General features: G+C 40.3%; 1 protein-coding gene across 6 annotated transcripts in view; it reads left to right on the top strand.

The window, feature by feature from the left end:
* Nucleotides 1–27194, top strand: part of LOC139628098 (protein kinase C-binding protein NELL1-like) — a 245478-nt gene that overhangs the window by 29716 nt on the left and 188568 nt on the right. For 4 of the 6 annotated variants that reach the window (XR_011692683.1, XR_011692684.1, XM_071489463.1 and 1 more), the window contains exons 3-4: nt 4998–5148; nt 19377–19547. Coding sequence is in view for 4 of the 6 variants with exons in the window: in XM_071489463.1 (XP_071345564.1) it covers nt 4998–5148; nt 19377–19547 (322 nt within the window). In the remaining 2 variants the exon portion in view is untranslated. Of the gene's footprint in view, nt 1–4997; nt 5149–13910; nt 14274–14728; nt 14861–19376; nt 19548–27194 lie in introns of those variants that run through there. The other 2 variants (XM_071489466.1, XM_071489465.1) reach the window with 2 other exon arrangements.

Raw genomic sequence — 27194 nt, 5'->3', positions numbered from 1 at the left:
CAAACTGCTTGGAAAAAATAGAACATATTTTCAAAAGTAAATATATTTAATGGAAGATTACAAAAAATGTATAAACTACAATTGTAAATTTCACTGTCAACAGTCTTTAATTGACATTAGCTGTGTGCTCAGAGTAAATGCATGAGTGGAAGCAATTACAGGCGCTTTTATCATGATATGAAGACTGTGACGGCACTTTGTGACGCTGGCCTGCTCAGATGAACCGACACTCTACACTACAAGGAAATACAAGTGAAGGAAGTCATAATCTTTTCCAAGAAAAACAGTTTCACTAAACAGCATTTCTGTGAGAAAATTAAACTTGTTTCAAGGTAACAGGTCTTCATTTTCTTTTAACTGCAAAGGTCAAAAAGACACAGTGGTTGTAACATCGCTTCGCTTCTTCAACCTTCTTTCTATAAACTTAAACTGCAACAGCAAATACGTCTTGCAGGAAACATCATCACTGGCTGGATAATGTTTGCAGGCAGTGTGTGTTTAAAAAGAATGAAGAGCTACATTTGTTAATAGCAGTGGAGTCACCAGGAGGTGGTTGGGGTGGATGACAAGTCTAGAAAGCACACAAGAGATCACGGTTTGCATCTATAGGCTCGTCTGTTTAGGCAACAAAAGCACTTTGGTTAAGGTTAGTGAGCTTGTGGTTTTGTTTAAGTGTAACTCAGTCTGAAATCCATGAGAACCAGGATCTTTCTCTAACCTTAAACAAGAGCTGAGAGTCATATTGTACTGCAAGATCAGATATTTTGGCAGTAAATAAATGAAATATTTGTTACTGTTACATTCAATATCAATGTATTTGTCACTTGGCAAGGATGTAAATTAACAACATGTCATCTTAAGGCTAACAGCAGTAAAACAGTCACAATTACATACATGAAATGTAGTTGCTGTTGCAGTTTAGTTGTATGGAAACATAACTCCTATGAGACGGGGCTGGCATATACGAGTCAGACCAGTGTTCAGGTGGGTAGATACAATGCTCAACACTTATTGTCCAAATATTGTCTGTACATTTGGGATCAGTGTCCCTCTTAGGCTTGGGCCAGTGTTCAGTAATATTAAATATCATGATATTTCCTGCCATATGCAATATCTTCTATGATATTGGGGGGAAAAACTACTGTCCTTATTGTACATTTTACCTTGGCATGTGACACATATGTCCTATATGTTATAATGTTCCTATATATAAACATTTCTTTTAAAATATATATCAGCATTAGAGAAACTGATCTTCTTTTATTACTCTTAAAGGATTTAACTTTAGCTGCCTCATTCTAAGTGACACCTTTTTGATTTGAATATGACAATGGGATTATGTATTTATTTATTTTTTTATTTTTTGCTTCTGCCCAAAATATAAATCCAAGGAGACTGGTGTCAAAACAAAAAATACAGCATTGCTCATTTGCTTAAAACAACCTAACCTATGTTTTCCTGAGGGGTGATGTCATGTGTATAATGACTTTCCTCTCCCTGAAGCGAAGCCTGGAGTAGTGTGATGTATTATAATGCCACAAAACTTTTCAGGAGGAGGTCACAATGGATGACTTCCTCTTCCCTTGGGTGCATGAAGTGTCTAACTTTGGCACTGGAGACTTGTGTTTTTATCCCGTCTCCTACCTACATTCCATGGAGTTGGCAGATCAGAAAACACACAGGGTCATTATGGAAAGCAGTGACAAACAACCTACAGTATTTTGTCATTTAGGTGCCTGGACTCACTGGGCATGTTGCCCTGCAAATGGGGACACCAGATTTAAAAAAAAAAAAAAAAAAATGTTCACATCGGTTGTTGAGGAAAGCAATGACAAACTATCTTTTTAGTAGTTTAGGTATAAGGATTGTTACATTTTTAGCACATAGCACTTTTAGCACTTAAAGTAAAGGATAAATTCAGGTGTTTAGCCTCAGTGTCTGAGCCGGCCAAATCATGAATCCTCTGGCCTTGGCTGTACTTTGAGGGGAGGTGAGTTGTGTAGTTAATCACTGCAGATAAAATCCAATTCAACTCCATTCTCATTTGCAGTCAAGCTCGTATGCACAGAAGTAGGGGTCTGCTTTGGTTTGTTTGCAGCCTCTTTTGAGTTGGACTTATTGCTACAATTTGTTGGTATTGATCACGGCTGTAAAGAGTGTGAACTTGACTGTATTAAGCACTTACACATGAGGCGGCAGCTGCAGTTTAAATGGGATTCAATTAAGGTGAAAACTTTTTTTTTTTTTTTTTTTTACTTGTTGGTCAGGTTAAAGCACAGACAGTGTTAAGTGTCTCTGCAGATTTGAAGGAATGATCTAATGACAGAGTCTAGTCAGGAAGCCAGCAGGTTGGAGAACCAGGGGAAGCTGGGGGAAGTGGCGCTCCATCGACTGGGCTGTGACAGCAGGGAGGCTGAGTGTGAGGGCAGGCAGGCCACTGTCACCCTGGGGAGATTTAAAAGCCCTGCACTGAGACAGCCACAGGCTCCTCTCCATTGGACTGTGTGTCCTGTACAGCTGCGAGTGCAGAACCACAGGAGCCTCTTGTTCCATCAGTTCTGGTGGCTGACACACGTTTAGTGATGCTGCTGTGATTTTCGCAGGTTTCCTCTCTTACGTGAATGCTCACATTTACACAAAATGCCTATATTTCTAAACTTTCGTTCGCAAGGACTTTTTTTTTTTTTTTTTTTATGTTAATTTTTATTGTCCTGCAGAGTTCAGTTTTGGTGGTAGGAATGGACCACAGGAAACAAGTCTACAGTAACAGTCTACTCAAAGCACTGCTGTCACTGCAGAGACAGCAGTGCTTTGACCTAAATGCTAACTTTAGCGTATAAATGAATGTCTGTGCCAAACAGAGAATCCATCAGATAATTCACTAGTTATTGAGACATTTTAATCACCAATGTCAAACTGATGGTGGCCCTAGAAAATTGAGGGGATCACCAAAGTCAGTAGATTCATCTTTTGGAGAGCATGAATTTCTGTTCAAAATTCTATGTTAATCTATCAAATTTCAGTCTGAGTCAAAGTGTTGAACCACCCACTGACTGGATTACCACAAGCGTTGCTCATAATGTCCATATCCATAGCCTGCCATGTTTTCTTACCTTCGAGACAGCCACTGGTTTTATATAATTTTCATACAGCATGAAATCAACTTGTACTGATTTGTAAGTCGACCTTAAGTTACCTTCACTCTTTGTGAAAATTGATGCTATTTTACAAAGGATAAGTGGAAAAACTCACTGCATCGCATTTACAAGCAATGCTTTGTAAAGAAGCAAACTGTGTCTGATGCTGTGTGAGTCAGTTATCGTGTGTTCTGATGTCCTTGAACACAGTAACATTTTTTTCATCATCGTCTGCACAATAGCTGTCTTTTAAGGCTGGGAGTTCTTTTCTTTGCATGTTGACACAAATGAAAAACAGTATCTGAAAAGCATGACATCAATATTAAAACTCATTTGAGTTGAGGCTGTAATACAAAACATCAGAAATTTGTAGTGGGAAAACAAACCAGCCACCCGCTCTAGTTAATACTGCATATTGTGGCTTTTATACTTCAACAAAAGCTCTAGTTTCTTTATTTTTAAATGGTGGCTTGAGTTTTAGTTGTGTAATTTTCTGACTGCTTGTGTTGTTGTTTTTTCTGTTGTGGCATTCAGTGGTGATTCTAGAGTCTGGTGGGCAAGAAATTACCAGGTGGCTCTTCTAATGGTGTTCATTACCATTATGTAATAAACAAAATGACACCAAGGAAAAATGTGCAAAATCTAAACTTCAAAATTTCAAAATATAAAGAACATGAAAAATCTTGTAATTTTCAAAATGTATATTATAAAGAACAATAAATACCTAGATAGATAACTAAACTAACTAACTTCATTGGTGTCACATTTTAAATAAGACAGATTATAAAGGCAGTGATTATCAACACATAAAGCCCTTTAAGGAGGTTTCCTACTGAGCAGTTTTGGATATTAATTGATTTGCTCACTAGATTTGATGACTTTTAAAACCCTTCAGCTACTTTTTACAAAAGAAGTTAGTGAAATATCTATTGACTTTTTGGACAGATCTTAACTCATCTCCTTCACGGTGAAGAAGCTCTTGTGACTAACGGTGCTCTGTGGGTGGGACAGAGCAGCAGCACGTTCAGTTCACAAATCATCAGCCAGACAAAGATGTGAGTGGGCGTACTTAACCAATCACTGATCCCCATCGTTTTTATTCTAAATGGGCTCCCTTTAGGGAGCTTTGGTACTGAGATGTCACTGCAGATCATCCATTGGTTGTTTAAGAGTTAGAGAGCTGCATTTTGTGACACTGCTATGGAGTTACGTTTGTCAGGGAGCCCGTAATAGCCTGAGGCCCCAAGCAGTTGCCAGCCTTGCCTGTTCACAAGCTGTGCCACTGGTGGCGATATTCAAGTTTTCCATACCTCAGTTATTACTTTGGTAAGTGCAAAGTTGTCATAAGTGATATAAATGATGACCAAAGCTACAAAGACTGAAACTGTTATACATTGAAATTATCATATGAAAGCGAATAACACAATGGGTGAGAGCTCTGTTCAGAAGTAGGTGATGATTAGGGTAGATGATTTACCAAGAGTGGAATCTTTATTTTTGGTGATTTTGATGATTCTTCTATATCTGTCTGTCCTGAAAGTTCTCTTTTAAAGTCCACAGAAACACATGTACATAAAGTTTACTGTTGAAATGTTGCTGCAGTTTACAGGCCCTAGTTTGGTGTATGAAGCCTGTTTGGAATCAACAGATTTTTTTTTCACACAGACTGCCAGACAGAACTGATTCATGAGAATTTTTTTTTATCCAAGTTTAAAGGTGTTATTTTGTGTTTCACCATGTGATTAACTAACTTAATGTGTTGCTTGCACTTTTGGCAAGTACACGCGGAGGAGGCAGACAGCCTGTGTAAAGAGTTTACACAAGCTTATGATTTCTTTCCACTTTACTTTGTTCCCTCAGATGTTGGGAGAGCAGTTCACGCCCCGGCACACATCACAGAGAAAGTGGTGCAGCTGTTCAGAAGTAAAAGCGAGTTTACCTTCTTGGCCTCCATCCAGCAGAAGTCCTCCACGTCGGGAGTCATATTCTCCATCCACGAGTCAGAACACAGGTAATCCATCTCTAATCCTCTTCAATTTGGCCTGCAGCTCCTTTACAGCACAACTTTACTTCCATGGATTACCGAGCTCTCTAGTTTTTAAATTAAACCCAGAGATGACTTTTCATCTTACTCATAGCTGTTTGCAGATGTCTGTTGACGAGATGTAGGAAAGAGAAGATCAGTGTGCGAGTACTCCACTGTTAGTGTAAGTCAGCAGGTGATGGAGGGTGGAAAAATGCAGCGTTTCCTCCTGTATGCTCAGGGCAGAGAGATAACCCCGCATAAACAGACCTACAGCGTCTGACCGTGGCTGTTGCACTGATAACTAGAACACATGGCATTGTAACTGAGCTGTTGTGAAGCTGCCAGAGAAGAGAAATGTTTACACATCTTTTTTTTTCTCTTAATAATAATTTAAACATTGGCAATGTTTTCTTGGCTCTTTCAAGGAGTCTTATTGAATGAATGTTTCTGCAGAACGTGATGAGTGTAGGACTTCAGCAAGTGGCAGCGGCGAGCTCTCTCCCAGCCCCTTGAGAAACTGTACAAGTGTGAATTGTTTTTAAAAAGGGCAGGCAACATTGATTTTTTTCCTCCATTCCTCTGAAGGTAAAAGCTTTCACTTCTGCAAAACACACAGTCAAAGTGAACATGCTTGGAAGTGTGTGTGTGTGTGTGTTTGCTTGGAGTTAAGACAAAGGCAAAACCATGTGAGTGAAGCAGAGCACCTCAGCTTAGAAAGCTAGTACCCTAAAATGTAGTAAACAAAGCAACCAGTTATTCTTCCCTGAAAAATAGCAACAGAGGTACTCAACCCTGTTTTCCTAGAAATTTTGCTTCTATACAACTAAAATGGAAAAACAAATACGGTTGTAGGAAACACTGGCTGGATTATATTAAGAGGCAACATATTTTTTAAATGGATGAAGCATTACATTTATTAACAGCAGCTTTAAATTAACAACATAACATCATTACGTTAATAAAAAATGTAATCCGGTTGCAAATGCATTTCCTCGTATTTGCTGTTAGAGTTTGGTTGTGTAAAATCATAATTTTCCAGAAACAGTATTTTTTGCCAAAGCTCTGTCTCGCTAAGTGAATACTACAGTGCTTCAGAAAGGTAGCTGCAACACCGAAGCTACTTTGGGAGAAATGATAAAACATTTCAGCTCAAACTGTCAAAAATATGATGACAGTTTAAGACTTTATATTGTGAGCAAAATTTATAACATATAACACAGATTTTTCAATATGAAACCTATAATGTGCTTATATTAAATTACCCAATATGAAAATTTTTCTTACATATTAATTCATCAGAAATAATTAGCCAAGTTGTAATATGGAATATCAACATAAAACAATGATCTGGACAGTTTTGCATTATGAGTACTTAGTAGTACTAGTACTAGTTCCTCTCCAGATGGAATTTGAACTGAACAAAATTCTCTGCTATGCTACTTCCTCGTTACCGCTGCTTGTGCTTGGCTGACAGGTTAAAGAGCAGAGAGCGTCAAGACGGTTAGAGGAGGAAACATCAGAGAGACTCGGACACAAGTTTGAGCCTCAGTCAGACCCAGACTCAGATGAGGAGTCTGTTGAGACCGAAATCGGCAACTAGAAGATGTATCAGAATGGTTAGCATAGTTAGCATCTTTTGCTGTTAGCTTGGAACTGGCAGTGGCTGACACAGTGTTAGTGGTTGTGCTCATGCTGACTCTTGCTCTCTAATCTGACAAGGTCTGGTTCAGTTTCCCCCGGTTCCCACAAATTGACAGGATTGGTTTCTTAGTCTCATAACAACAGATTCAGACAGCCAGGGATTCATACGTCATATAACCTGTCATTGGTTCACTGCAGCTCAAGGAGGAAATACACTGTCATGGCGTTGACTGCTTATTTTGCTGTCTTGTATTATATAAAAAACATCAAATGGACTTGATTGTCATTGGAGGAGTCTTCTTTTGTGGTACTACTCCTTTTACTCAATAATACCTCTTCTTCAGTGGTTTGTATGTGCACTCATTTCTCTTTAAGCACCAACTGTATGATCCACTCTATGAGGAGAAATGTAATGCCCCCTGCTGTGCTTTAAAGGTGACCTTCAGAGCTTCCTTTTAGTTCCCTGTGTCTTTCTGTCAGTCTCTATCTTGCTCTCTCTCACATTACCTGTAGGCGTAATTGTCGCACAGCAGGCTGGCCAAACAACAGCGAGGCTAAATGGAGCTAACTGATTGTACTGCCCTCCTCCTCCGGGCACAATGACATGCACCATGCAGTATATGCAGCTTGGAGCAGTGCTCGGTCTGAGAAAATGTTGTAACAAAGACACTCAGCTATGCTCGGAGGCCACCTAGTTTTTAGATATACTGAGTCTATGACATTTTGTTCAGAAATGAGTGGCTGTGGTAGAGATGTTCACTTTGAAAGGATCTGTTCTCCCAGATTATGAATACATATTTTTGTACTTTACCCCCAGTGGTACAGAAACTGGTTTTATTATCTTTGAGGAACAGGTTCTCAAACCAAAACACTCGGCACAAAAACTGTTATTGCTACTTTCTTAGAAGAACCCAGTATTTACTTTTGATATAGTCAAGGGGATGTGCACAATTGTCTTCCTGGTAGAAGTCATCTTTGTTGACCCATCCACCCACCATAACCTACTGTGGAAGAGGATTTGTGGATCTAAAAGTGTGTGTTTACAGTGAGATTTGTGGATCATCCGGAGTAATGGGATACTGTTTCTGGAAGAAAAAAAAACATTGCAGTTGAGGTGGCAGACATTTCAAATGTGGGTATCGTACAATCTCAGCATATAAAACTAAAACTTAACTGTATTACCAGGCACCACTGGGGATAAAAGAGAAAATAGGCTATTTTTCTTGTAATTTTGTTGAACTGATGTAAGATTTACAGCTGAAATACAGAGTGAATATTATGACATGTATTTCAGAAGAATAAACCACCTATTTGATTTGATTTTTACCTTTCATGTCACTTCAAATATGATGCTTTGTTGGGAATCATAAAGGAGACATTCGGATGCAAATCCAGCTGAGACAAGTCGTGGGAGGCTGAAGTTATTTTGCGATGAGGTGTTGTGTGAGTCAGACCGCCACACTGCGAGTGTAATTAAATTTGGCAAGATGGACAGAGCCTTGACCGGCTCAGTGCCGACCTGTGCTCCATTGTGACTGAGGATTTGTTCTGAACCTCTGAATCCTCTCTGAAGGCCCTATTAGAGCTCTCGCCTGATGCACATTCTTCCCCATTATAACACAGGCCTCCCATTCAGCCTGCTAACACACAGCTAGCTCTACCGACCAGCCAAATCTAATCACACATTCCCTCTCTGTCCCTTCTTTACTTCATTTTTCTCTGAGCACAATCAAACCATCCTCTCCTCCTTCTTCACACCTCCTTTGCCAGCTCTGCTTTTCCAATATGATAATATCCTTCTCTCCTCCCTCCTCTCATCCTCCACTCTCCTTATCCTCAAAGTAGAAATGTCTTTTCATTGCGCGCATTTCTTGGTACCTGCTGCAAAAGCAGAAGAAGCTTTTTTTTCTTCTTCTTGTGCCCAGCACTGGGGAATGGGAGGGAAGGTTTATTGCTGCTCCACTAGGCTGAATAGAACAAAAGGACCTCATTTCTGTCTAGGCAGCAGTTTTGTGGGTCCCAGTAACGCTCTCATTGTCAGCAAGTGGTAGCAGCTCTGTGATGAAGTAACTCAAAGCCCAGTCTCTCCACTGCTCTTCCCACCTGAGCACTCAAACACTAAAGATGCTCAGCCAGCTCCTCCAGCTGCTCTGTTCATCTGCCTGCCCTTTGTCACTCTGTCTCTCCCTCCACGCCTCAGTTCATAAGCGGCTGCAGGTTCCTCTCTGTCAAGGAAACATGCTGAGCTGAAATCGATGTGTGGCGAGAGCTGAAAACGCACACACAGTGATGGAAGAGAGGGACTTGTTAAACTAGACTGTGGTAAAAGTTTGGGAATATTGATGAGTAAGCACGGGGAAGTTGGATGCAGTCAATATGTTCCCCAGTGCAAAATAATTGTTAGATGAGCATTGAGTTCGACTTGAGCTCAAGAACAATGCTTATTCAAATCTTTTGCAGTGAAATCAGTAAGCGTATGCATGACTTTAAAATTCCCAGCTTACAACTATATGTAACCTGGCTCGGACTGTACCATAGCCTCCCTGATGTCACCCATAGGTTTCTGAAGAGTGGTTTTGAATCTCAACGTGAGCTTCTCTGCCGTCGCCATCTTGGCAGAGCCTGACTCCATCTAAGTCCCGGCTAATTCCAAAAGGTACTGCACCTCTGTGTTGCTGCTCGAATTGTACGTTCTTTTGGACAAAAGCAATGTACAAATGAATACTTGTAAATGTTGCCCAGATCCAGGACCTTCACATGGTATTTAACTCACTCCTAGAATCTCTACAGTCCTGGCAGATAAAGTATTTTCATTATCTCCCTTTTGTAGTTTTAACACACATCATCTGACTCCAACACATACTCTATATAACAGCCTTGAAAAACAGGTGGTGTGACATATTGCTAAAAATTAATATGCCAAAATTTTAACATTGTTGTCAGTTGTTCAGTTTGTGTATTAGCTCCTGGCAGGTGTTTGGTGCTGTGCCGGGTAGCCGCCATGAATCTCTTTTTATTTTTTGCTTAAACTTCATATGCAGAATATTTTAAAATATATTTTGCCATCAGATGGGACTGAATTGAGTGTAAATGATAGAAACAGGAAACCTGCCAGCTTCCATCCTGAACTCCTCATCTCCCCTGTGGAGCGGAGGTGGGGGATGAGGCGGGCCCTCTCACCTCAGACAGAAACCAGTTTCCACACTGCACACCCTGGATTATTCTTCTCCTGTATTTGCTCTACAGAAATGGATGAAATCCAGTATAAATGCTGCATAAGAACGATTCCCTTTTCTCCTCACTCATCTTCTGTGAACAAACACAGACTGACCAAAATACAGAAATCTGTACCCAGAATTGCAGTCTTTGTTCTGCAGGTTATGTTCTAGTTTCTCTTCTGTCATTGTTGCTGGTGTGTGAAAACCATTTTGGCAAAGTTGGATATAACTGCATGTTTGTTAATGGGACAGATAATGATAATGTAAACCAGACTTACAACACTGCAGACTTGATTTTTTTTTAAGTTGTATTAATTTACTTTTACTATGTTGGCAATTTAGTGGCAGAATAACTTATAAAGTTTCATAAAGTTTCTAGCAAGATTTTTTATTTTTTTTTACATGTTGCTTTATTTGACAGTCTGGAACAAGGAGAGAGAGGGGTGTGATGGAAAGTGTCTCCTATGGAGATAGCATCCATTCGGAGTCGAGTTTCAGTTCTCCAGATGAATGTTTAATTTTCAGTCTGCTTTTTAGCTCTATTTTGGTTTCCACACTCAAAGAAAAATGATCTGGCTCTTTCATTGCCAGCTAGCTGGTGTCTGTCTTTGTCTGCCATTTGGTGCAGAGCAGGCAGCGTAAAGTGGGTATAGAAGAGAAAAAACGCTTTATAAAAGGAGCTAAATGGTAATAACTGGTTAGCTGTGTGTGTGTGTGAAGGCACTCAAAGTGGGCCACATATCAGAGGCGTTGAAGACAGTTTTGACACCAACATTTGTTCAGTTGCTGCCTCTGCTTCTGTGAGGAAGCCTTCAAAAACAAAACACGTCATTGGCCAGAGCAGCTCTGCGTCTGCTGAAGAGTCCTACAGGGAAGGAGCCCTGAAGAACACCAAGCCTACAGGGAAAAAATAAATTACTCTCCCAGCATGACAAAGACTCTGCTGCTCTCTGGCAACAAAAAGGCAATCTTAGACTCACCCTGGCTCACACTTCCTTGAAACGTCCACTATATTTGTTAGTTTGAATGACAGGGACCCCCCTCCCATGACACCCCAGACACATCCAGACCTCCTCCACCTGTCCAACAGTCTTCAGACCCCAGAGACCTTCACCAGCTTCTCAGCTGAAAAATGGCTTTCTGGCAGAAAAACATTCGAATCCCCAAAAATGTCTTTCAACCTTGGGGCAGGTGAGGTAGTAATTGAGAGACTGACTAGTTGTACCAGGGTTTTCAAGAAAGTTGGGGTTTTTCCTGTCTCGTTTTGGAAGGAAACTCTCAGGGTGATTAAAGGGAACCACATCTTGGTCTGTGGTGATTTACTTATTTACAATAGAATACTAGGTGGGTTTGTTAGCTCACTCATGTTATAAAATCAGCAATGCCAGCGTTACAAATGCATAGAAAACTATTCCTGACCCATGTCTTGAATCACCCATGTGGATTTGCTTCCCGTTCTCCTCTGCACACTGTAAATCAATGAGCCCACCTTCCCCGGCCTGACCATGATCTGTTTACACCGAGCAGCATCACCCTCATCCCTGATGGACGTCACCACCAAGAACTCTGCCTCGCACTGTGCTTTGCTGCTAATAATGTAATACTGAAAACACTCCAAACTGTGAAAATGAGAATTGATTCCCTTGTGCTCATCACACCCCTTTGAGCCATATACCTTGAGAACAGGCTCAGTTGTGAAAGTTACACCTATCTGCCCTCACCCTGCATGATGAGAGCGTCTGCTAAATCCAGAAACCCCCATCAAGGATAATCTCCCTGTGACAACTGAAGCACAATGTCTCTCAATCAATCCTGGTCACATTTTCCAGGTCAGTAGTTGAGGGCATGGGTGCATTTTTCCATCATAGTATCTGGTTTACCACCTCCTCCTCTCGTTCCACAGACAAGCTCCAGAGTGTTGACCTCCCTACTGAGCAGATAATTGGATGTCAGCTGCCCTCCATAAAATAGCTGCATGACACAGGGGGCGAAGAATAAGTCCAGGATGATATACAGCCAACGCAGCATTCTCCGACAGCCATTCATTTCCAAAACTTTTCTCTTACAGATGACACCAGTGCATTTTGATGAAGACCACTTGTCACCTCAACAGCTTCTTCCCAGACCTGTCACCGCACTGCAGAGACCCCCCCACAGCCCACAATCTCCCATCTCAGGAGGCGCAGCCTGCAACCCTGCCACTGCTGGTTGTTTATTTATTACTCAGCAGTTTGAATCACTATCTTCCCTGGTCTCAGCACATTTCTAATATTGTGAGGAAAATGGGGAGAGGCATAACAATTAGTTCAGTTCTTCCTACGTCCCACATGTCCGACATTATAAAAACAGTTACGGCATCACTGGTGATAACTCGCCTTGAATGTTTCCTCAGTTGAATGAGGAAATGGTCTGCAGCTAAACTGCTGTGAAACTTTAAATCACAGCCGCTTGATTAGCTCTGCTTTGTACATATCACAGCCCAATTTTGCAGTAGCTTGCTACATTCTTATTTGCATAAGAGTTCAAGTAAATAAATGGCTTTTTTTTTTTTGCCATTTTTACGTAGTTAACTGAAACTACAAATGGAAGTGAATTTTTTTTTTTAATGAAATCATCATAACCATGATCAGCCCCACCTCCTGTGAAGTATGCCCATTCCCCTGTGCATGTGCAAAAGCCAGGGGCAGGTGTTAATCACCCAACATCATCATGGATAAACCTCCTGAATCTCAGCCCGAGGAAGAATCACCATGACCATACTGAAGCAGTTATTCTTTACAAAACAAAGTGGTTAAAACTTACTGTTTCTAAGAATCTTTATTTAACCAAACTCTCCCTATAGTTTTGCTGTAGTTCAACTTCCTCCAGTGTAAAGTAATTGGTAGCTTGCAAAGTTATGCTTTCAAAGTAGCTTCCCAACACTGCGGAAGTATCAGTAACGAGAGTGGACTCAACCTTTTCATCCACAGTTTGGAAAGTATTTAACCCAACTAACAATAAGCTTCATGAGGGATCAGTTTTCTCCAAAGTAAAAAAAACACAAAACAAAAAAATATTTCATATACAGACTATACTTAAGTTTTTATTTCTCCAGGTTTTCACATACAGTGCTAAGTTAAATTTTAAGGCACTTAAAGTGAAGTAACAATGCTTTCAAAAGAATTCACTGTACTCTTCATGTGATCCCACACTGACTCCATGATGTTGAGACCAGGGCTCTCTGGGGGCCAGACCATCTATTTCAGGACTCCTTGTTCTTCTTGTCTCTGAAGGTACTTCTTTATGTCTCTGGCTGACTGTTTGGGGTCATGCTGCAGAATGAATTCAGGACCGATCTGACGCCTCCTTGATGGTATTGTATGATCGGAAAGAATCAAAACATCTAAAGTGCCTGAAACCTTTGCACAGTTCTGTAAGTGTCTGCCTCCACCCAATTACAATAAAAGTGATAGAAATTTCATTTTTGGTGCTCACACCAAAGAAAATTTATCCTAGAAAATATTTAAACAGCCACATCTCCTTCAGGAAATAATGTTCCCATTACTCTGGATTTATCAGCCACCCTCCCCGAAGACCAGTTTTCAGTAAAACTAATTTCTACAAAGAAATGGTTTCTGTAACAAAACAGGTTTGTGGGATGTAGAGATCTCATTATATTTTAGAACAGTTTGCTGCGTACATTTCTACATTGGTAAAGAGAAATGATAAGTCTGAGTGCTTGAAGGTACAGGATTCATGTGTTAGGTTTATATGATATGAGCACCTCTTTTTCTACTCCTCACAAAACTACACTGAACAAAAACAGTGTTTTTTGCTTCCATTTTTCATGAAGATTTTCTAAGCGCACAAAAGGCGTCTTTCTCTCACATTTTCCTCAGAAATGTGTTTAAATCCATGTTCTCCTTTGCCAAGATCATCCCTCCACCTGGCAGGTGTGGCACATCAAGATGCTGATTACACAGCATTGCACATGTGTGCGACTTGGCCCACAGACGTACATTTTTTTCTGGGGATTGATCAGGTTGTTGATTGTTGGACTGCTCCTCTTCAGTGACTGTGTGAAGTGGCTGCATATTGGCAGGAAGAGGAACACACTGACGTACACAGACCCAGAGCATCTCAGACACGCTCAGTGGGTGACATGTCTGGTGACTACGTTTTAAGCTTCCAGGAATTGTGTACATCACACTGCAACATGAGGTGATGGCGGCGGATGAATGGCAAGACAATGGGCCTCAGGATCTCATCATGGTATATCTGTGTGTGTGTGTGTGCGTGTGTGTTTGATTTTACAGAAAAAGTCTTAAATCTTTTATTTCAACTCATGAAAAAAGAGAAATAAAGACATTATTACATTCATTTGGGAGACGCTTCTGTCCGAAGTGGTTTACAGTAAGTAAGGAACAAGAGCTATATATCACCCAAAATTAGATATCATCCAAAATTTAAACAAATGGCTGTAGCGTGTTCATTTGTACAGTGCAAGTGCTCAGAGGTGTGTGCTTTTCTTTTTTGAAATGAGACTGAGTGGTAGCAAGGAGTTACTGAGGTGTGTATGTAGAGATGTAGGTCCCAATACTGTGGAGCCAGAGCAGAGATTATACCAGTTATGTTCAATATGCAGTGGCACAGTTAAACTCTTGCAAAAATGTCATTGCATAAGATCCCTGGAAATGCAGAAGAATTTTTTTGGTGTACTTTCTTAGAAATGAAAAGGAAATCTAAGGCTTTGTCCCAGTTCCGGGTCCCTTTGTCCTCTGAAGTCTACATTCCTGGTGCAAGCTCATCATATACTGGCCAACAAAGCCTTTTGGTTTTGAAAGGATACTCCAAATGGTGTGAGTGCAGCTTGTTTTTGTCCAAGTTTGGAGGACACGAGCACTGCGTCCTTTGTAGCCATTTATATGCCCTTATCTATTGTGTTCTGGCCATTGTTTAATGGAGTGTAGAGGTGATCCAATTTGTAAGCATGTAAATGTCACCTCGCTATATTTGATTTGATTCTCTGTGTTGATATAGTTGGTCAGCTGTTTGCTGTTTTTCAAAATGCTCTATAAATACATTAAATTTGATAAATAAAAAACAAAGTTTGGCCACTTGCTTCAGAGCAGAGAAAGCTGTTCTTTCTGTCTTTCTTTCTGTCCCTTAACCTACAATATACCTGCAGCTATGCACATTAAAACCTCAATGAATTATTTAACCAGCACCTATTGGGTTTAATTTTTATACTTTTGTTTTGTTTTGAGCTCAAACATGAGCGACTTCTTTTCAAGTGCATCTTTGTCCGGAAAATATAGACATACCCAGCAGATTAGTGATCACATTACATTTAAACACATTCTAATCACGACCCGACCTCTCTCTACCACTGCTGGCCAAAATATTTCTGTTTCTTTGATATGCAAAGAGGATTTTTCTTTTTTTTGAAAGCTGTGGATGCTCACATTAGGGGTCTGTCTGATCCATGCAGCTGTCATTAGTTTAAAAAAAAAAAAAGTGTTTTTTTTTTTTTAAATACTGAAAGGATCAGCCATGAAAAGAGAGCCTTTAAACAGCGATAAGCCTCATTGTTTGTATTCTGAGCAGAGAAGCACCAAAACAGATATATCATTTTTACTGTCTACTATTCATTACAAATGGACTGCCTGCCAATAGATTATTCTCCTTCATTAAATATGCTGTAGTGCAGGGATACAATAGCTACCACTAAACGCTTCATAAAATAAACGCTTGCTGTGAAGTGGAGTTAATGCCTCTGATGATTATTTCATGAGTCAAATCAGGATAACGGTGTTTCTGCTCGTTTAGTGTTTCCGGGGCCTCTCGCGGCCCCGAGGAGGCTTCCATCAGTGGAAGAGGCGAGGCTGGAGAGCACTCAGTCTCTTTTTACCCCTCATTCTGTGCAAATGATTCTTCTCCAGCTGACAAGTATCAGCAGCTCCGTCTCCTGCAGCATGATGGAGACGAGCTGTCAGGTCGGTGCCCCGCGCAGCCACAGAGTGATGTATTCATTTAATTTCATAGTGATGACATGCTGTACAGAGACAGCCGAACTGGCCAGACGCACCCACACTGACTCTGCTCTCTCTAAGCAAGCAGCCGCTGCTCAGTCCAATTTAATGTTGTAGAAAAACACTTCCTGTGATGCTTGTTAATTTACTGTGTGATAATTGTTTTTGTATTAACACAGCCTGCTGTGTGGGGGGCTGATGAGCCATCATTAGCTCTGTGGAAAGGTTTGAGCTCCTTTTGACTGAACTTGGCAAGACTGCGTGTACTGATCAAAACCGCCCTCCTCTAATTTCCTTTCTTTTCTTCATCTTGTCTTTTATGGTTGAATCAGTTTGCTGATTGTATACATTGCACTGCTGCCACATGATTGGCTGATTGGATAATTGCATGAATTAGCAGGTGTACAGTTGTACCTAATAAAGTGCTTCCTGAAATTTTATACTCCACTATGAAAGAGAGGAAGATATCTCTCCTCTCCTCCTCCTCCTCCTCCTCCTCCTCCTCCTCCTCCCCTTTGACAAGTAGTGCAGTATATTTTTGGTGATGCGACAGCTCTGTGTAAAACCACAACCACTGGGCTTTTTCTCTGCTTCTCAGTATTTAGCAACGTAGGCTACGGGTCCAGCTGTCTGTTGTCCTTTTAAGTTGTTGGGATTTTGCTGACAGGACAAAACAGACATATTACACATTTACAGATGTTTCGTCAACATGTTTCCTGCAGTTTTGGTTGAATTACTATTTAAAGCCTGCAGTGAAGTGAAGTGAACTGTACGATCTCAGTGCAGCCCCAGCCACAATGCTGCGTTTGGTTTACCTGTGAAAAGGTGTGTGTGTGTGTGTGTGTGTGTGTGTGTGTGTGTGTGTGTGAGTGAGTGAGTGAGCTGACCCTGACAGGCGTTATACTGAAACTTATGCTATGCAGCAAAAGTGTGCTATTACCACATCAATGGGCGGCTTTCACATAGGATTAGGGTGGTAAGGGCACCGCTGTAGTCACTGAGATACCATAACCACTGAGATCTGGGGAAACAGCCACGTTGCTTCAACAAAGTCTGACTGGTCAGGAAAAACCTAACCTCATCTAAAATACAGAAAAACCTAAACATATATTACATGGATGAGAAAAGCAAGACAAGACAATAAAAATATCCAGACTTCATGTAGTAAACATCTATCATTGTTTACAGACTGGCCTCTCCTTTCACCCTTGACCTACTGCACTGTGCTTACTGTAGCTGTGCACACAGTTCCTCTGTGCAGTGAGGGATTTGGGCCTGTTTCCAACCTGTCTAATGATCCGACTGCCCATGTTTCTTGCCCCGTTTTTTTTTTTTTTTTTGGTTGCAATGCCCCCTCATTCACAGACCTCAGCAATTACTCTGAATACAATGGAAGTGGTCTCAGACTTTTGAACCCTGAAATATCTCATATCCATCAGCTATACTGTGGTGCTAACACTATCATATCATGTCTTTGAGCTGCAGATGGGGACATTAGTTTTAATGTATAGCTGAAAATGATTTTCTGATATTTCATCCTACAGTATGATGTGTTTGTGTTGAGTTCTTATGAGTTTTTCTCAGTTTCATTCATTTTCCAAACAGAAAGATGGATAAATCTGCTGCCCCACAGCCTTGATTGATATTCTGTGGAGTGGGTCCACTCTCCCTACCCATAAATATGCATGAGAGCTGTTGAGCTTTGGTATTGAATAGGCTTGATCCCTGAGTGTGTATGTGTGTGTTTGTGCCTGAATATGTTGGGATAGGCGAAGTTCTAGCTAGGTTTGGTATGCATGTATCAGAGCTGTGTTCGCTACATACAGTATATTCGGCGTGTGTGCTGAGGGTCCAGGGGTTCCAGTGTTGGGGTCATTTGCAGCTGCAGGGAAGCTGAAATGTCAGGACTGTTTGCCTGCGGCTCTCGTGCTGCAGCTGTCTGCGGCTGGCTGGCTCGTACTTCAGCGTGTCTGATGAGGCGGGAGAACAGAGTGCACATGGTGCTGAGGCGAGCTGCAGGTCGAACGCCTGCAGTCACACCACAAAGTGAGGATAGTGGGTGAAACTGAGACAGAAATATCTCCCAAAGCTCGCACTGAGCTGTCACATCAGTAGCTGTTTGTGAAAGCATCAACTTCCTGTCCTTCGTGTGTACTCATTATGTTGCTATGTGTGTTAGCTGAGTAATTAAATTACAGTGTGTATTCAGAGGTTAGGATGATTGTGGCACTTTTTAATAAATATGGGATCAGCAAATCATTGTCTGCCAGTGTGACTGTGGTTTTTACTAGACCACAGCTACAGAGAGATTGCCTGTGAGACTAAGTGACATTTAATTTTCATAGTTTAATAACTAGCTTTTATTGTGTTAATATATTTTTGTGTGCAGAGACAGCAGTGAAGCCCCAAGATGATTTGGGGTATTTCGACAGTTAGTCTGTCCAAATACTTGGTCCAGATTTATATAAAATTTTGTATCAATATTCATGATCCCTAGAGGATAATTCTCCTGATACTTTGTCCAGTCAGATCTATTCGTCCTTGACCAACTGTCTGGTCAATAATGAGGTGTCTAGAAAACAAATTGTCAGATTTTGGATAGATTTGGTAAATCAGACTGACTTTAGTGAACGCTGCTCTCTTCTCTAACATTTCTACACAACAAATGTCAAACTTTAATTGGCAGATTCACATTTTATTTTCTAATCCTGCTCCACAGAGAAAGAAACCTTTGCACTGTTGATACTCTATGAACTTTAACTTAGCACCACCTTCAGGTCAAGTTGTTAGTTTAGCCTGTTGGCGGCTGTAGACATTTGCTCATGTTGTAAATTAATTGTTCACCAAGGGCTTAATAAGCAGCTACAGCAACAGAATATCATCAGTGAAATTTTCAGAAACACTGGAAAATAAGTTCAGGTTCAAAGAGTCTTGGATATAGATCTTGAAATTGCTTGTTTTGTCAGACCAACAGTCCAAACATGAACGATATTCAACTTATGATAATATAAAATGTAAATTAGCAGCAAAATTTCAGATTTGAGAAGATGGAGCCAGTGAATATTTAACCTTTTTTCCTTTATAAATGACTTCAAGCAGTGGAATTACTTTTCTGTTGCTCAACCAACCAATCAACTAATTGTTGATTGGTTGCACCAGATCAGTGACATATAAAAGTCACTTTAGAAGCTTTCTCACTCAAATAAAGATCTTGAAAATGGTTCGCTAACCTGTTTTGCATAAGAGTTTGTACCCATAATGTTTTAGTCTTCCATAAGTTTCGATATTTCTCCACCCTGAACCGAGACCGAGCGTGTCTGACCTCTGACCTCTTCCTCTGCAGTTACTTTGAGCTGGAGAGCAGTGGGGTGAGAGAGGAGATCCGCTATCACTACCGCTTCAAAGGCAAGCCGCGCTCCGAGTCCTTCCCCTACCGCCTCGCTGATGGACAGTGGCACAAGATCGCCCTCACCATCAGCGCCTCCCACCTACTGCTGCATGTCGACTGTAACAGGTAACACACACACACACACACACACACACAAAATACCTTGATAAATCTGTCACAAGTGGCTGTGCTGATTTATTTTTACCATGGTCCTGAAGTGACACTGCTAATGAGCTGTCTGTGTTTATCATAGTAAATATTTGTTTGCTACTGTCTCACTGTGGATGACAGGCTGTTAACTGACAACGGAACATCCAAGGACAAAACACACAGTGTAAAAGAAAGGCTGCATCTTTTCTATAGCCTAGAGGATGTGTGTTCAGCTCGCACTGTTCCATAATGAAGTGGAAAGTAACAATGATATAATGGCCTCATCGATTTGGTAATGAAGGCACTTTTCTGAAGGAGCACTCAGTCAGAACTGATCTATAAACATGCACCTCAGCTGTGACAGTCCTTCTCAGCCCTCACACTCCCTCCTGAGAGCCAGGAAGGCATCACATGTCCTTTTCTTAATGTAGTTGCCAGACAGGCACGCTGTGAACAAGCAGTGTAAATTTGACTCGAGGTAATGCTCTGTCACCTCTTAGGGATGAAAAGCTGTATGATGCATGTGGGGGTGTGTGTGTGTGTGTGTGTGTGTGTGTGTGTGTGTGTGTGTGTGTGTGTGGGGGGGGGGGGGGGGGGGGGGGGGGGGGGGGGGGGTTGCGTTGCTGTATTGATTCTTCTCAGAAACCTATTATTCCCATTAGGCTGGTGGTTTGTCGATTAATTATGGCTGAAGTTGCTGTCTGTCAGAGGAGACTGTGTAGACTGTGGTGAAGATAAAAGACATGTTTTTTCATACTTACAGTTTTTTGGAGAGCTGAGTTAATTGAGATGGTTACAGTGAATGGGTCGGTTTAATGCCATTTAATGTCATCTGATGGTGGCTGTGAGTGGTATGAAAGTGAAGGTCAGTACTAAGCTAGATTGTTGTTCTGCCTTCAAACACATTTATTATGAGTCATTGTCTGACCATTACTGCATCTTGTTCCTTGCATAACTGCTATCGCTGCTATTTTAGTATTCTTTTATGTATTCTTTTCATGTTTTGTTGCATTATTATTATTATTATTATTATTATTATTATTATTATTATTATTATTATTATTATTATTATTAACTAATGTCATGCTGTCAGAATGGCACATAACATAGACATTATTGAACTGCTATATCAACTATTCAGGCTTCATCCAAGGTAGTAGTGCTGTGGTTCAGGGGCCAGAAATAAGTGTGTGAAGCACAGTTTGCACCAGACAGTAGTTCACCAACGTCACACAATCACAGAATAAATCTTTGAACTTCTGTCCTCTGATGAACCACAGCGGAGAACAATCGCGATGCTAAAATACCATTCCCTGCTTCATAAATACCATTAGATCATTTCCCCAACCTGCAGCAGGCTGACAGTCTTTAAACCTCTCCTCACTAATAAAGCAGCAAGCTTTTAACATTCAGTGATTAAAAAACAAAACAAAAAAAAACAAGCAGCTGCTAAATAAATGGAGGCTTGACTCACCAGTTTGCCTTGATGTGAGAGCAACATCACAAAAAGCGTAAATGCACCCTCAAGATTTATCAGCATTAAATCCATAAGTAGTAAAATCTCTAAAGCTTCACAAAGAACCAGATCAAAGAACACAGAATAGGGACCGTTGAAACTTTTCCCAGAAGTATTTCACTAGAATAACAATCCACAGCCGGATGTCTTCTGTTTGGCGTATCAGTGTTGTAAGACCATGTATTTCCTTATTGCACTTTTTTAACTTTTTTTTTTTTTTTTCACGAAAAGACTTACTTACGTACACCTCACCAGTAAAATGCTATATAAATTATGTATATGTGTATATACTAATGCATACTCAGCTCAGTTAGAATGATGTATTTAGCTTGTTAATATTTTATTATTTTCTATAATACTGTATATCACCTACAGCTACATTTTAACAGGTGGTTGACAAGTGTTTAGGTAAAAGTTAAAATAAATCCACCTTTTTATTGTTCGATCATTAGTTCATCCATCAGAGAAGGCATCAACACCATTGTGGGTGTTTTGCATCATGAAAACATATCCTGCTTCTGTCAGGGTTTCAGATCCCTACAAAAAGAAGCTCTTGTGGCAGGAAGGTTTGGAGAGACTCTATTACTGGCATGAAATGTTCAGTAGCACTTCAGAGATGTGTAACACCTGAAAAACCGGCAGAAAGTAACTGTTACTTTAACCAGGTTTTTCATCAATACAAGCAGTTATTTTGGGAATTGTTGATTTTTAATGCATTGCACTGCGTTTCATTTGCTCATACATAGACAGCATCTGATGATGTTTATGTAGAGCTGCTGTGTGAAGCTTTTCTTGCAAGGTCAATGTGCAGCAGGTGAGAGAGTGAACTCGATCATGATTACCAAGCCCCTTTCGCCATAGACGTACTGGGTCGGAGAGAAAGGTCAAGCACTTCATCTGCAGCCACGCTCTGCTCTGATCACATGTTCACCCATCTGCAACTGCATCAGCCGACACCACCTGCTTGCAAATCAGCTTTCACATTGTCTTCAAAGTAGCAATCAGAGCTCACGATACCTTTCATCGGGGAAACAACACAGCAGCACTTTAGCCTGATGTGACGGCATAATGAGGACACATTTTTTCCCCCCCCAGGCACTTTGACCATCAGCTGATCGGCCACCATCATCTCAATCTGTGTTTAAACTCTGCAGCTGTTGGGTCCAACTGTTTCAACCAGAAAAAGAAGAAAAGCATAAAACAAAACAGTCGCTAAACTGTTCATCTATAGTGTTTATCAAGTTTGGAACTGCCCACCTAGCTTTTGGCTTTTCACTACAAGGCAATGGCCTCTACATCATTGGATCAATTAAGCTTCTGCACGGTTGGTACAAAAAGTCTCAAATATTCTGGGCTTGATTGCCTGAAAGTGCTGAGATGAAAACCCAAACCAATCTATATTTACTGTCATTTGATGCTGACTGCTCAATAGAGTGCGGTGATAAAGCTTGTAATTAGATGCTTTTGTACAGCTGATAAACTCTTCAGTGAGCAGAATATGTCCAGAATTACCAATCACACTTTCCCTGAAGCCAGTAATGAGGATAGTTTGTATGAGGAATGGATTCAGGTTAGTTACAAAGGAAAGCTGTTCCCATTTTTTTTTTTTTGATTTGCATTCTGATTATAGTTATTAAGGTTTCAGTGTGACTGTGTGTGTTTATTCACAAAAACATTCTTTTTCAAGATTTTTGTAAAGGATTAATCCTGATTAAGTCATTCCACACAGAAAGTCAGAATTAGAAATCGAATTATCGAATCGAATCAGCCACCAAGTAAATTTGGCTTTAACGACAACTTTGCACAAGTTAAAAAAACATAAAACCAGAGAACAAATGAAATTTCATATCCCTGCTAACATGATCATCTCACTCCTCTTAAGTGCAGGGAATGATTTCTCCATGCAAAGCAAATTGGCAGACCCAATAACCTTGAAATTCAGAGCAATTTGATTTGTGCACTAAACAGCACTTTATTGATTTCAAGGCTCATTAAATGGTTTTAAGCATCCATAAATGTGAGAAAGGGCAGTTAATCCTCACGTCGTCAGGTGAACTTTTACCACGTAGTTTCACTGGCCTTCACAGCTCTTGTTTTATTGATGCCTAAACTGTGACATACACAAAAAGCGGTCAGGCTCTCTGGGCTCTTTTAGATGCAAAGTCAACAAGGCCGGTGGTTATAATGCAAAGACTGGCTGACAATACTTAAAACTCCACTAGTCAATATTATCATATTAAAGGAATAGTTTGACATTTAGGAAAATATGCTTATTCGCCTTCTTGCTGCGAGTTAGACAAAAAGATCAGTATCACTCCCACTCTCTGCCTGTTGAGTGTCTTAGCTTAGCATAACCACTCGAAACAAGGAGAAGCTGCGCTCATGTTTCAGCTGCTCTTAGCCGCAACAACATCATGATAATTGATCAAATGCTGTGTGTCTGTTAGCTTGTTGTGGAGTTATTCTGCCCCATCGTGTCCCAGAAATGCAGCTTTGACAAACCAACAGCAACAACATTCAGAAGTCAGTAAAAGAACTTCTGTGCACATTCAACATGTTAGCTAAATGAAAAATGATGGAGGAAGCTGATGATTTAAGGATAGCTCTTCATTTGTTGCCTCATTTTAGAACCAATTGTTTGGTATTTCCAGCAACTACAAAGTCTGAGAGAATAAAATGTTTGAGCAATCGAAAGCCTCATAAAAGAAGGGAGTAGTTTTTTTAGAAAAGGTGGAGGTATCTTTCCAGAGAAACCTACAAAACAAAACAAGAAGACAGAGCAGGGTGACATATGGGAGGTTTGGTTAACAGTAGGAGATGAATCCTTTTTCTTAACTGGAAAAACTTCTTCCCCCAAGCTACATGCATCCCATCTTTGAGGTTACCAATAGGCATGCTGGGAAATTACTGCATCACTTCCCAGTGTTGCATTTCATTCCTACAGATAAGTCTAAAATAATAATTCAAGACTCAGTAATGAATTCAGTCACTAACTACTTAAATGTCTTTGACCCAAGTTGCTCGTCATCATCATCATTATCAAATGAATTGAATGTTCCCTTTATCCCCCATCTATATTTCACACCTTGGACTCGTCAGGGAAACAGAATTGCTCATCAGTGCTCTATTCTTTACAGACAGCCCTTCATTTTTAAAGTGTGATAGATCTTTAGAGGCTACAGTTTTTTTCTCTATAGGCAATGTAATTAACAATTCAACACAGTCATTGAAATAATACTAACCAGATAAGCACATGCTGTGACATTAACAGAGGATTTCAAATTTGTTGCTGTATGTGGACAAGGAACAGCAACATTATCCTCTATTTGACTAACTTGATCCGTTTGGATATCCCCGCCTCACCAGTCTGTGTTTTTGACACTGTTGGTTACAAGAAGAAAATCCTCTGGCTTTCTGCAGGGCAACTGCTTCAATTTGTACCTGTCATTTTGTTTGACCACGATTCACTGTGTACAAGTGAAGGACTTTTACCTAGGGTTAGGATTTGGACTTAATCTGAAGGTGGATCAGACACCGGAGAGTTCATGGAAATTTCCCCTGTGTCCGTTTCCTCGTCTGTCCCCGTCTGAGATCGATGCGAAGAAAACAGCACACAAGTAAAGACTTTTGAGCAACACACTGAGGGAGCACAGAGAGGCAGTGATGCCCTCAGCTGGGATGGAGCTTGTCAATAAACATGGTGGTGTTCCGTAAAAAAAGTGATGGATGAAAGATTTTCTCTCTGCACCAGCATGTTATATGCATTATAATGTGGTACAAATATTCTAATTAACTATCAATACCATCAATGTTGCTTCCAATAAGAGCCCCAATAATAATAATAACAACCATAAAACAATATAATGGCATTGTAAAGTTAATAATGCTAAATATAGTAAAACATATATCAATCAAATCAATGAAAATTCAGTTTTAACATGAGTGACAAAATTTCAATAAGAACCAAAAGCTCACAAGAAAGATAATAGTAAGAAGACTAAATCCCTAGATAATTTAATTATTAAACAACTAAGCTGCAATAACAAATGCAATATGGATTTTGCTCAGTTGCTGTGTATTTTCTGAATGAATGAAAGGCTACATTTATTAACAGCAACAGAGTCACTAGGAGGTTGAATATATTGTAAAACAATAGGTGCATGTGTTGTCTGTGAACATTTTAATGATACATTTATTATCAACGTGTTTGCAACTTGCCAAATATGTAAATTAACAACATGTCCTCAGTATGTTCACTGAAAAAATGATCCGGTCACAGAAGTTCTGCTTCCTACAGGACATATTTGCTGCTGCAGGTTTGTTGTATAAAAACAGAATTTCTAGTAGCCTGGGTTGAGGAATAACAATATTCAATATGAACTTTGAACTCACTTTATGGACTTCTCGACCATGTTGGCTTAAAAGTTTAGAGCCTGAGGACAAACGTGAACTTTGAAGCTCTATAAAAAATAAAGTAGTCACAGGATTCATTGGGAACAAAAATGTATTCAAAATGTGCATTAGCAATTAGAAACAATGCCTTGTGCTTTGGGAACTGGTGATAGAAATTTTCTTTTCTTTTCTGACATTTTATAGACCAAGCAATTAGTTAATCAGAATGGTAAAGGTTAAATAAACTGATAATGAATGATAGATGCAGTCTTACTGAGAATATCAGTTTATGTGAAACTGCAGCAATTAAGAGTTTCAAGGTTCAAGATGGACTGGGGCTGGAGTTAATAGATTTTTCATCCTGACTCTTTGACTGTTTTCCCCATCAGCTGGTCCTGTCCATGGCGTCACGCAACACAAGCCTCCATCCTTTTAACAACACAAATCCCCCGGCTCCTCCATTCCAACAAGTACATGGTTTTCTACTTTGTGTGTACTGGCTAGGCTGTTGTCCCAAAAGTTTAAGTGGAGCTTTGGAAATCTTTAGCTTGCTCTAAAGGAAACCCCCGTGATTTATTGTAGTACAGTTTACTGAAATGCTTGCAGTAAGACTTGTTACAGGCCCAGATCTATCTTAAATAATTATTGAAGTAATCTGTAAATTGATCAATCAAGAAATGATTGTTTGAAACTTGGACAAGTCAGAGCTAAGTAACAAAAGAGATGTACTTGAATTTCTTGAGACTTCACTCTCTAAGGACCGTCAACTCAAATTTTATTTATACAACGCCAAATCACAACAGAAGTTATCTACAGGCACTTTGAGAGAGAGAGAGAGAGAGAGAGAGAGAGAGAGAGAATAATACTGCTAATGATATGGGAATAGTATTAATAATAGTTAATAACAGTAACAATTACTATTATTCATATTAATAAATTTAGCAGCAGGTGTTGAGCAGGATCGTGGAGGCATTTGCAATTGGAGATTGTAACTGCAGCTCTGTGCAGAAGGACCTGTAGACAACAACAGGAGGAGAGAAAGAAAGAGAGAGGAGGGCGTGGGGTTGGGTGGTGGGTCACAGAGAGATTGGGGGGGGGGGGCACACACAGCTTGGTTCTTGGACGGTAAAAGCAGTCTCCTGAGACTTGACCTTGACCTTCCTAAAAGGCTTTAAAACAGCTCTGGTTCAACCAAGGTTGACATTCAGACCCTGAACCACAGGAAGATATCCCAGTATCACTCCCCTGGCTGTTTTCCAATCTGATTGCCCACTTGTAGTTGTTCAGTGGTTCATTTAAGACCTGAAAATGAATGTTAGGCTGATGAATCCAGATAACTCAGGGAGGAGTCAGTGCTGAGGCTGCTTTACCTCTGGTCTCCTGGACTGCTGTGGACTCATTCTCATCTTATCTGACAGCATTCAGTTTCTGTCGGTGATCATGTTTTCCCCGCTCACTGATTAATGTGGTTTGCCTCAAAGCTCATCAGCTCAGCTTATTCACAGGCATAACATCTCCATTTGCTGTCACCCTAATAAATGATCCTGATCAGTTACACGGTTGTACTAAATAAATGTCTGTTCCCAAATTGATGTTATCGTAAGCCAGCTCCCAGTTATTAGTCCTTAACATCATTTCAATCTTATGAAGTCCAGCAGTTTCTTGACTCCATCTGTAGGCAATGAGCAGAAGGTGGAGAAACATATTGAAAAGGT

This window comes from Trachinotus anak, unplaced genomic scaffold (genome assembly GCF_046630095.1).
Source record: "Trachinotus anak isolate AG129_WGS33_773 ecotype Australia unplaced genomic scaffold, CSIRO_AGI_Tana_v1 ptg000011l, whole genome shotgun sequence".
NCBI classification, from domain to species: domain Eukaryota; kingdom Metazoa; phylum Chordata; class Actinopteri; order Carangiformes; family Carangidae; genus Trachinotus; species Trachinotus anak.
This window is presented reverse-complemented; position numbering and strand designations above follow the sequence as displayed.